This window comes from Oncorhynchus mykiss, chromosome 2 (assembly GCF_013265735.2).
Source record: "Oncorhynchus mykiss isolate Arlee chromosome 2, USDA_OmykA_1.1, whole genome shotgun sequence".
NCBI lineage: Eukaryota > Metazoa > Chordata > Actinopteri > Salmoniformes > Salmonidae > Oncorhynchus > Oncorhynchus mykiss.
Window position 1 is genome coordinate 103,336,017 of NC_048566.1, and position 12,030 is coordinate 103,348,046.

General features: G+C 43.5%; 1 protein-coding gene and 1 long non-coding RNA gene across 2 annotated transcripts; one reads left to right on the top strand and one right to left on the bottom strand.

The window, feature by feature from the left end:
• The first annotated feature begins 1,091 nt into the window (after positions 1–1,091).
• LOC110533945 lies at positions 1,092–3,320 on the top strand. Its single transcript, XR_002475065.2, has 3 exons — positions 1,092–2,310; positions 2,443–2,536; positions 2,754–3,320. It is a non-coding gene; the product is annotated as an uncharacterized LOC110533945 (long non-coding RNA).
• A 3,494-nt stretch (positions 3,321–6,814) lies between these two features.
• Positions 6,815–9,915, bottom strand: tmem258 (transmembrane protein 258). Its single transcript, XM_021578814.2, has 4 exons — positions 9,805–9,915; positions 7,674–7,783; positions 7,200–7,329; positions 6,815–6,957 (listed from the first exon to the last, which is right to left on the bottom strand). The coding sequence occupies exons 1-3, from the start codon at positions 9,805–9,807 to the stop codon at positions 7,203–7,205; spliced, it is 240 nt and encodes a 79-aa protein (XP_021434489.1). The 5' UTR covers positions 9,808–9,915; the 3' UTR covers positions 6,815–6,957; positions 7,200–7,202.
• Between the last annotated feature and the right edge of the window lie 2,115 nt (positions 9,916–12,030).

Genomic DNA, 12,030 nt, shown 5'->3' on the forward strand with positions numbered 1-12,030 from the left:
TACATTTGGAGCCCTGTGGGCCGTGGTCTAAAGTAGTGCCCTACATAAGCAATAGGGTGGCATTTGGGACCTGTATTCCCTAACGTTACCCTGACCTCTCCATGGCTGTCTGTCTGTGGAACAGATTTAGCTAGCTCACTACTCACAAAGTTACACACTGCTTTGGCTCTTGACCAGATGCATGGGAGGACAGCAGGGATCATGGTACGTTTATATATAATTAGCTCTGAAATACTACCGTAGCACTATCCTCGTCATCTCCTCAAAGACAGGCTCATTTTCCAGAAGATAATTAAGTTGACAGCGACTTGGGGCTGAAGCATCCTAATGTTGTACTACTGCTATTTAACTACTCTGTACTTCTGTTTCATGGAGGACTAGCAAGAGGAGAAGACTAGAGAGACTCAACGTGACCTTTAACAGGAGTCATTTATGAAGCAGAGAACCTTGTTTCTCACCTCAAAATGACGATCTATTTCAATCTGTTCGGTAGGGCTGCCAGCAGGACTGACATGCTGAGGTAATAACACAGCCTGTGTTCCTGAACACTGATACTAGGCGTAGGATTAAATGTTTTAATCTGAACTGAAGATCCGCATCTAAAAACTCACCATGTTCAAGGTGGAGAGGTAGGTGGCCATCAAAGAGGTGGGTCGTGGAGGTGAAGATCATCAAAGAGGAGGGTCGTGGAGGTGAAGATCATCAAAGAGGAGGGTCGTGGAGGTGAAGATCATCAAAGAGGAGGGTCGTGGAGGTGAGGGCCATCAAAGAGGAGGGTCGTGGAGGTGAAGGTCATCAAAGAGGAGGGTCGTGGAGGTGAAGGTCATCAAAGAGGAGGGTCGTGGAGGTGAAGGTCATCAAAGAGGAGGGTCGTGGAGGTGAAGGTCATCAAAGAGGAGGGTTGTGGAGGTGAAGGTCATCAAAGAGGAGGGTCGTGGAGGTGAGGGCCATCAAAGAGAAGGGTCGTGGAGGTGAAGGTCATCAAAGAGGAGGGTCGTGGAGGTGAAGGTCATCAAAGAGGAGGGTCGTGGAGGTGAAGGTCATCAAAGAGAAGGGTCGTGGAGGTGAAGGTCATCAAAGAGGAGGGTTGTGGAGGTGAAGGTCATCAAAGAGGAGGGTCGTGGAGGTGAAGGTCATCAAAGAGGAGGGTCGTGGAGGTGAGGGCCATCAAAGAGGAGGGTCGTGGAGGTGAGGGCCATCAAAGAGGAGGGTCATGGAGGTGAGGGCCATCAAAGAGGAGGGTCGTGGAGGTGAAGGCCATCAAAGAGGAGGGTCGTGGAGGTGAGGGCCATCAAAGAGGAGGGTCGTGGAGGTGAGGGCCATCAAAGAGGAGGGTCGTGGAGGTGAGGGCCATCAAAGAGGAGGGTCGTGGAGGTGAGGGCCATCAAAGAGGAGGGTCGTGGAGGTGAGGGCCATCAAAGAGGAGGGTCGTGGAGGTGAAGGTCATCAAAGAGGAGGGTCGTGGAGGTGAGGGCCATCAAAGAGGAGGGTCGTGGAGGTGAAGGTCATCAAAGAGGAGGGTCGTGGAGGTGAGGGCCATCAAAGAGGAGGGTCGTGGAGGTGAAGGTCATCAAAGAGGAGGGTCGTGGAGGTGAGGGCCATCAAAGAGGAGGGTCGTGGAGGTGAAGGCCATCAAAGAGGAGGGTCGTGGAGGTGAGGGCCATCAAAGAGGAGGGTCGTGGGGGTATTGACACTACAGTGGCTGTGTCACTACAGGTCAAATACCTGTGGCTGGCAGGGGAGCGAAGACGGAGAGGAACCAAAGAGTAAAAGCCAGAGGGCCTTTTGAAGTTCATCCCAGCCGAGGGCCAGAGAAGTTCATCCTAACCCAGAGATGCTCCAGACCAACTGCTCGCTGGTCCAGCTGGGTCTGCTGACCTTTGACCTGTGTGTCAACTCCTCCAGTGAGCTGCTCAGGGCAGTGCCTGTCATCCAGCTAGTGGTGTTCATGTACGTACATGATTGGTTTTGTAGCCTGTTAATGATTCAAATGTTTTTGAACTTAATAGCTAGTTATTTTTCTTTTGTTGTTTTTGAAAATGTTCCAAAATCTTTCCCAATAACAACCAGGTCTTCCTTTGTTTATAATTACTGTAATGTTGTTTAGGCCTAACTGTGATTTATAACCTGTGTTCCAGCATCCAGGACATAGCCTCGCTGTTCAACGTGATCATCATTCTGCTGATGATGCTCAACACGCCCGTGTTCCAGGTCGGCCTGGTCGCTCTGCTACTGGAGAGGTTTAAAGGCTTGCTGGTGCTGTCTTCCATCTACCTCACCCTCAGCATCTCCTTTCACTGCTGGGTAGTGGTACGTACGGACACACACAGAGAGAGAGAGAGAGGGGCGTAGGAGTGACAGGTTTCTAACTCTCATCAGAAATAATACATGTTGTGTATACATGTAGTTCTAAACATTGACCATGTTTGGTGTTTCCTCTAGAACCTGAGATGGTCCACAGTTTGAGCTGGACAAACGGCCTACAGGTTCTCTGTCTTCTGGGTTGGACCTGCACTCTGCTCTCAGTACCACTTAGGTTTATTCAGCTGTACCTTTTTTTGAGGCTTGATAAGTGGTTGTTTCTTTACACAAGCATACTTAGTTAACAAACATGTTGTCAGTTTTGTGGCGCGTCGTCGGCATTAGCACTGGAAAATGGTTGCTTTTATTAATGATGCCAATACCCGACTAAACAACATGTTGGTTTGTGATGTGTGGAGACATTTAACCAACTCGGTCCTTCTGTTCCACAGCCGCAGTGTTGTATCACTTCTTCTACAAACGGACGACAGTGTCATGGCGATTCTGTCTGGCTGAGGGATGCCAGAGCTCGTCAGTGAGGAGGGAGGGACTGGAGGATCTATTACCAAGTGAGGTCTGCCAGACTGGTGACAGACTTTCACTACCTGGGTGGGTCATGTTCATTTAACACCAGAAGAAAACTGACATGGAGTGACTATCTGGCCTTGTCCAATAAGAAACGCCCATTGTTTTCAGTTTCAAAACGTTTTGCTACGGTGTGCTCTACTGAACACGACCCTGGACTAGGATAGAGCTAGGAGAAAGAGTGGTCCATCCTGATAGTTTCTCAGTCAAGATGCTCCACTAATATGGACTAGTGTTGTTACAAGAGGCAGATGACACTAAAGGACAATCTGAGGTTTTCCTACAATGGATTTTTTTTTAAACAAATGCATAATGGCAATTCATTTCAGTGTTTTTACTAAAATGTGACACCGTCTCACTCCTATATGGAACCCTATATAGTGCACTACTCTATTCCCAACATAGTGCACTACTTTAGACCAGGGCCCTATAGAACACTACTTTAGACCAGGGCCCTATAGAACCCTATTCCCAACATAGTGCACTACTTTAGACCAGAGTCCTATAGAACCCTATATAGTGCACTACTTTAGACCAGAGCCCCATAGAACCCTATATAGTGCACTACTTTAGACCAGAGCCCTATTCCCTATGGGAGAACAAGTATTTGATACACTGCCGATTTTGAAAGTTTTCCTACTTACAAAGCACGTAGAGGTCTGTAATTTTTATCATATGTACACTTCAACTGTGAGAGACGGAATCTAAAACAAAAATCCAGAAAATCTCATTGTATGATTTTTATTGCATGACATAAGTATTTGATACACCAGAAAAGCAGAACTTAATATTTGTTATAGAAACTACGTTTCCTGTAGTTCTTGACCAGGTTTTTCACACACTGCAGCAGGGATTTTGGCCCACTCCTCCATACAGACCTTATCCAGATCCTTCAGGTTTCGGGGCTGTCGCTGGGCAATACGGACTTTCAGTTCCCTCCAAATATTTTCTATTGGGTTCAGGTCTGGAGACTGGCTAGGCCACTCCAGGACCTTGAGATGCTTCTTACGGAGCGACTCCTTAGTTGTCCTGGCTGTGTGTTTCGGGTCGTTGTCATGCTGGAAGACCCAGCCACGACCCATCTTCAATGCTCTTACTGAGGGAAGGAGGTTGTTTGCCATGATCTCGCAATACATGGCCCCATGTATCCTCCCCTCAATACGGTGCAGTCGTCCTGTCCCCTTTGCAGAAAAGCATCCCCAAAGAATGATGTTTCCACCTCCATGCTTCACGGTTGGGATGGTGTTCTTGGGGTTGTACTCATCCTTCTTCCTCCAAACACGGTGAGTGGAGTTTAGACCAAAAAGCTGTATTTTTGTCTCATCAGACCACATGACCTTCTCCCATTCCTCCTCTGGGTCATCCAGATGGTCATTGGCAAACTTCAGACGGACCTGGACATGCGCTGGCTTGAGCAAGGGGACCTTGCGTGCGCTGCAGGATTTTAATCCATGACGGCGTAGTGTGTTACTAATGGTTTTCTTTGAGACTGTGGTCCCAGTTCTCTTCAGGTCATTGACCAGGTCCTGCCGTGTAGTTCTGGGCTGATCCCTCACCTTCCTCATGATCATTGATGCCCCACGAGGTGAGATCTTGCATGGAGCCCCAGACCGAGGCTGATTGACCATCATCTTGAACTTCTTCCATTTTCTGATAATTGCGGCAACAGTTGTTGCCTTCTCACCAAGCTGCTTGCCTATTGTCCTGTAGCCCACCCCAGCCTTGTGCAGGTCTACAATTTTATCCCTGATGTCCTTACACCCTCTCTGGTCTTGGCCATTGTGGAGAGGTTGGAGTCTGTTAGATTGACAGGTGTCTTTTATACAGGTAACACGTTCAAACAGGTGCAGTTAATACAGGTAATGAGTGGAGAACAGGGGGGCTTCTTACAGAAAAACTAACAGGTCTGTGAGAGCCGGAATTCTTACTTAAAAATCATACAATGTGATTTTCTGGATTTTGTTTAAAATTCCGTCTCTCACAGTTGAGAGTCCTATAGAACCCTATTCCCTATATAGTGCACTACTTTAGACCAGAGCCCTATAGAACCCTATTCCCTATATAGTGCACTACTTTAGACCAGAGCCCTATGGAACCCTATTCCCTATATAGTGCACTACTTTAGACCAGAGCCCTATGGAACCCTATTCCCTATATAGTGCACTACTTTAGACCAGAGCCCTATAGAACCCTATATAGTACACTACTGTTGACCAAAGCCCTATGGGTCCAGAGAGAGTAGTGCACTACATAGGGAAAATAATGCCATTTGGGAGACATGCAGTGCCTTCACACTTCTTCCACATGTTGTTACATCATTTAAAATGTATTACATATATACAATACCCCATAATGTCAAAAGAGAAATTGTGTTTAAATAGTTTAAGTCATTAATGGTTTGAGTCATTAAGTATTCAACCCCTTTATGGCCTAAATCAATTGATTAAATGTTTGCTTAACAAGTCATGTAAGTTGCATGGACTCACTGTGCAATAATTGTGTTCAACATGATTTTTGAATGACTGCCTCATCTCTGTACCACACACATACAATTATCTGTAAGGTCCCTCAATCGAGCAGTGAATTTAAAACACAGATTCAACCACAAAGACCAGGGAGGTTTTCCGATACCTTGTAAAGAATTAGATTAAAAAAGCAGACATTGAATATCCCTTTGAGGCCAATGGTGACTTTAAAACAGTTACAGAGTTGAATGGCTGTGAGAGAAAACTGAGGATGGATCAACAACATTGTTGTTACTCCCCGTGGCCAGATGGTCATGAGGGTATTCTCATTCAGGCAGTGTCAGGTTAAAGGAGAGTGACTGCTCTGTTAGTACCTCAGATATTAATCTGGGATTTGGGTTTAAGGCACCACCTCCACCACTATTAGACCACAGTGGTCTGAAATAGTCCTCACTGCATTCCCTTGGCCTGGGGAATACATGCTATATGTTAAATGTACTGCATTCACTCCAAATGAAGTGCTAGATAGAGGAGGCCTATAGAACCCTATTCCCTATATAGTACACTACTGTTGACCAGAGCCCTATGGGTCCAGAGACATCTCTAGGGCTGCGTTTACACAGGTAGTCTAATTCTGATCTGCAGCCGGATCACATAGTGATTTATACTAGTTCTAAGTCTACAGATTCCTATATGTTCTTGACTTCCTACTCCCATGTCAATGCCAGGGCTGTTGAGAATCTGGAAACACCAGATTCTTTCCTGAACAGTCATGTCACCTTTGTGAATGAGATGTGTCTAGGCAGTTGTCACTACTACTAACGGAAGATAAAAAAATATGCTGCAATCACTGACTTATTGGGGACAATCTGAATTGCATTGATTCCTCACATCCTTAAAACTCATTTCACAAGAAGGTCAAAGGTTTGACCTCATCCAAAGGGGTTTTGAGAAGGAAGAGAGGGTGTGAGGAATCCAGGCAATGCAATTCAGATTCACTGTGGTGCCCTCTGGGAGATATCTCTAGCACCACCTTGTGGTGATCTATTTCTACTACAGTCCTCGGACTAATGAAGCCACTTCCAAAGCATCAATAGGCTGGCTCACTCTTCCGTCACAATTTCACCAGTAAAGACGAGGTATACATCCAAAACTGAGGCTTAAATACAGAAGCAAAATACGTTTTATTTGGACATCATAGTGCCCAAAAGTTGAGTGAGGAAAAGTGCATTATTAAAAAAAAGACTGCTTATGATTTGATACCAAATGGTTTTGTTTACCTTCTTCTACATTGAGCATAAGCCTCCGTTTGGGATTTATTCCGCTTTAGATAGGGTGTGGGTTTCCATCTTTCAGTATTCACATTTTGAAACCTACCTTGAATCTACACAGATTTGTAATAAGGACCTTTAAAAACAAAACAAACAGGCTGCCTCCTTTCATTACCAGTAGAAACGAAGCAGTTTTGTACAAATGTCTCTTTATTTAGTGAAAGGCAACCCCAATCCCCACCCTCTTGTCAGTGCAGTCCATCTCCTGTGGTGGAGCCATGATGTTCTTCTGTTCCACTGGAATGTTCTTCTGTATCATTTGGCAATATAACAATCTGTAACAGGACACACACAGGGACCATAGACATGAAACACTATGGTGAACGAGTGTCAGAACTCGGAAATTGAGAAATGTCCGACTTGGAAACTCATTGTAAAGAGTTAATACTCGTCAGAGTTCCCCCCCCCCCCACTTGGAAAGTATCCAACCAATAGGAAGCTCTACGGAAATAAATGTAACTCACGAGGTTCCGACTCATCATGAATGCAGCATAAGTCTCTCTGATTGTTTCCTTACCTGTCAGACATAGATGCCGACCCACAGTAACAGAAACAGCACTCCGAAGCCCATGAAGAGAGACGCCACCAGGGAGATGAGCAGCTCTTTGTACATGTCTCTGGTGTATTTAGTGGACGTTACCTCGTAGCTGGGAGAGAGTTATGGTGCTAATCATAGTGGTACACAACAGACCAACCGTTACACATCCAGACTATCAAAAACATTCTCACTTATTGCCAACATATTCACCTACAGTAGTGTATATTATCTCTGTGAATATTCAGACTCAGCAACTGCTTCTATCTGCCTGTTCTTCATTCCTAAGTTGTAGGGAGACACAGGGCATATTAGTTGAGGTGTGTTAATACAGGGCTGCAACAAAAGCCTACACGTTCAGTGTCCCCATTCACCAGGTTTGAAGACCACTGATTCATGGTAAAAAATAAATAAAACAAACGGTCACTATGAAGACAGATGACCATGGAAGGATACACGAAGAACCACGCTGTGAAGAACATGCCGATAGCCAGTAGGACCACAGTGAGGTGGGGGAAGACTGCCGGGTTCACCGGACTGGTGTATCTGGTCATGGCCTCCAGCTCCTGAGGGAAGAAGAACGGAGACAATGTGGAGATTCACTCAGTGTGCTTCTGGTTAGGGACAATATCCCACATTTCTAAATGGACCGGTATGTTGCCAGCTGTAAATAAACATGGGGTTTCAACTTACTAACTAGGTAAATATGAGTTATGCACAGATCAACCAGCTTATTGACTGACTTGATCATAACAGGTGAAGTTCTCTGGTCTTTACTTGGCCTTGTCTGTGGGAGGCTGTATTTGGTGTTAGCTTACTAGCTACAGTAGCTAGTCAAGCTTGATCTATATATAGTTCCCGCTACATTGGCATAGCTAGCTACTGTATTCCCATCATAACAGCTACATGTTATGTTATTCGATTTAACTGATGAATAGCTAGCTATAAAACGTAGCTACAGACATAACGTTAATGAATAAGGTTAGCTGAACTAGCATCTGTGCGTTAGAGACGTCTCGCCCAGAAAACTAGACAAGTCAAAAAAATAAAGCTTGTGATTTCATGACTTATGTGCACTTTTTACAACCAAGTCATACGAGGAATAGTTGGCATATTACACAGAAAAAGTATATGTTAAAAAGCGTTGTCAAAATAAGTTAATTTATCACCAAATATGGAGTTTTGCTGAGCAACCATCTTCTTTTACTCCCGTTACGGCCAGTATGTACTTACAAAGACATGTCTACAAATATTTTAAACGAGCCCGGACGCTCGGTCTGAACATTAACACGCATCGCTTGCCGTACGGTTTTAGAAGCATACAGATATTTCATATCGGAGAGAAATAGTTTTCCAAAAACTAAAAGGTTAAATGGATACACATCTTTATAGGGTTAGGGTTTCCCCCACGGTCATATCTCCATGTTACGGTGCTTGTTTACTGAAAACAGACAGAGGACTGACTGACTTCATGCGCTAATGAGTTATCTGCTTCTCTCAACACCTGTGTGTAAACGGAAGACACCAAACCTGTTGTCACTGAAAAATACTGTCGGCTGCAACTGTGTTAAAACAAAACTGTAAGTGTCTATTGTGTCTGTCTTATCCGGTGTCCTGTGTGAATTTAAGTATGCTCTCTCTCATTCTCTCTTGGAGGACCTGAGCCCTAGGACCATGCCTCAGGACTACCTGGCATGATGACTCCTTGCTGCCCCCAGTCCACCTGGCCATGCTGCTGCTCCAATTTCAACTGTTCTGCCTGCAGCTATGGAACCCTGACCTGTTCACCGGACGTGCTACCTGTCCCAGACCTGCTGTTTTCAACTCTCTAGAGACAGCAGGAGTGGTAGAGATACTCTGAATGATCGGCTATGAAAAGCCACCTGACATTTACTCCTGAGGTGCTGACTTGCTGCACCCTCAACAACTATTGTGATTATTATTATTTGACCATGCTGGTCATTATTTATGAACATTATAACAGAACATGGCCAAGATGTTCCAATCTCCACCCGGCACAGCCAGAAGAGGACTGGCCACCCCACATAGCCTGGTTCCTCTCTAGGTTTCTTCCTAGGTTTTGGCCTTTCTAGGGAGTTTTTCCTATCCACCGTGCTTCTACACCTGCATTGCTTGCTGTTTGGGGTTTTAGGCTGGGTTTCTGTACAGCACTTTGAGACATCAGCTGATGTAAGAAGGGCTATATAAATAAAAATGGATTGATATTTAGCGTTTGTGAACTGAACAGGGATTTGTGTTTCTAGAACCGCACCGCAATTGACATTTCCATTTAATTTGAGTATTTGGCTTGTTTTGGTTTCCAGAGCCAATTTGTATTTTAATAAACGGAACATGTAGCTAAAATCCTTGGACTAAGGAGTAACGTGAATTTAGGCTCCTTTCGTCCAATGGTGGGCTAGTAAGCTAATGTAGGCTAGTAAGCAATTACAACCCGGAAATGCCTATCTACAACAACCATTTGAATACATATAATGTTATGTTTTAGACAAATCACAATACACAGCTATAAGTCTCATTTCATGATCAAGTTATTCTTAGAAAAGTGCATTAGCTACAAATCACTTACCATTTTGTTGAGTTTCTTGTTTCTACTGCAGAATCCCAATACTTGTAAAGAGCCACGTCAGTTCTGCCGACGTTCTCAAGCAGCGTAAAAATACTTGGCCGCCACCTAGCGGGCTGGAGAAACAGTTTCATGCGGTATCCTTCGTTTATTTATTCCATTTTTTATTCCGAAACAGAGATTTTTACATTAGATTCATTTTAAGATTAGCACAAAATAATTAAAAGATTATTTGACATGAAATTATTGTGCTAATCTTAAAATGAATCGATAAAATAACTTTGTTCCTGGCTGTGATATGCTGCTTTAGAGCTCTCTCTCTCGCTCTCCACCAACCAAAACACATTTTGTTTCCAATCAATATTTTATTTACTGCATGCATTCATATTATGACAACATGCTCTTCAAAACAAAACAAAAAGACAAAAACAGCAAAGACTTAAAAATAAATGGCATGATCATGTATTAAAAACAAAGTAAGAGGTTCGACTAAAAAGCACACAGATTTATAGGGAGAACTTTTAAAGCAGGAACAGGAATAGTGTAGAGGTGAATGAGGGAGGGGGTGAATATGCTTTACAAAGTGATTCAATGTTCAAGTATTTTAGTGTTCTGAAGGGCTTTAAGCCATACGAATTAGAGTAAGAAGATAAACCTATTTCAAAATGAGTGATTTGATTCGTTTCATTGTAAAGTTTTAATTAGAAAGTCCTGTGTGTGTGTGCGTGCACACGCCCATGTGTTTTCTTTCTCAGGTAAAAGGACAATAGTGATTTTGATTGGCATATAATTTCATAAAACAACATTTACATATTAATGATACATGATACAGTAATAAGGAGTACAAATGATAGTGATAAAACAAGAAATAACATAAAAAAGGATCATAGATTGTTACAAAATGAAGCTACATAGTAACACGTAATCAGTTTCTATACCAGTTGAAACCAGTTGGAACCAGTTGGAACCGGTTGAAACCAGTTGGAACCAGTTGGAACCAGTTGGAACCAGTTGGACCCGGTTGGAACCAGTTGAAACCAGTTGGAACCAGTTGGAACCAGTTGAAACCGGTTGGAACCAGTTGGACCCGGTTGGAACTAGTTGAAACCAGTTGGAACCAGTTGGAACCAGTTGAAACCGGTTGGAACCAGTTGAAACCGGTTGGAACCAGTTGGAAACACCATCAGAGCATTAAGCAGTCCATATATACAGTGCTAAACTACAAGTACTATGCTGGTGTCAATATAAAGGCTGGCTGGTGCATTATAAATAAGCTAAAACAGTACACTGTACTCATGTATGGCAAAATCATATTGGTAATACAGTATAATATATATTTATGTTATATACAATATGTTTATATTGTGTCATCTTCAATTAAGTATATTCATTTGATTATTTGTTTTTGAATTTAGATTTCTTATGACATGACAGGTCAGGTACGATTTAACACACACTGATCAGAGGGATATTGTGTCAATACATCTGTTTCAACCCTGTATTTGTGATCAAATATATGTTTTTTGGACATCGACAATGGGAACCTGATCCTAGATCAGCACTCCTACCCTGAGAACTGATCCTAGATCAGCACTCCTACCCTGAGAACTGATCCTAGACCAGCACTCCTACCCTGAGAACTGATCCTAGACCAGCACTCCTATCCTGAGAACTGATCCTAGACCAGCACTCCTACCCTGAGAACTGATCCTAGACCAACACTCCTACCCTGAGAACTGATCCTAGACCAGCACTCCCACTCTAAGGCGATTTCTGAAAACGGGCCCAGGTCTCTGTATTGGAGAGAGATGGTGCATTCTGAACTTGAGATGGGAATACGTATTTTGTCAACTTGAGATATTCAGGTACCAGATAATATCCAAAGGGGTCCTTCATCACGTACTAATACATGTATATACTAAATTCTGTATTTACATGACATATGAGGAACACAATCAATGTTGTTTCAAAGAGGACAGTGGTCAGTGAGTAAGGAAAAGATATCACTACAAAAAGTATAGGCTAATAACAGAGTACATGTGAAGAGGTGTGTTTTCCAGAGGAGATAGTTATAAACATGGCTGAAGGGAAAGGGTGTTGTTTCCCGTCAGGGAGGGGAAGACAAAAAGCGTTACACATATTCAGAGCAACGAATGGAAAGGCTAGAATAATACAATACTCCAGTGTATAAATCCATCACTCTTTCAGTAGGCTGCTAGCGTGGCTTCT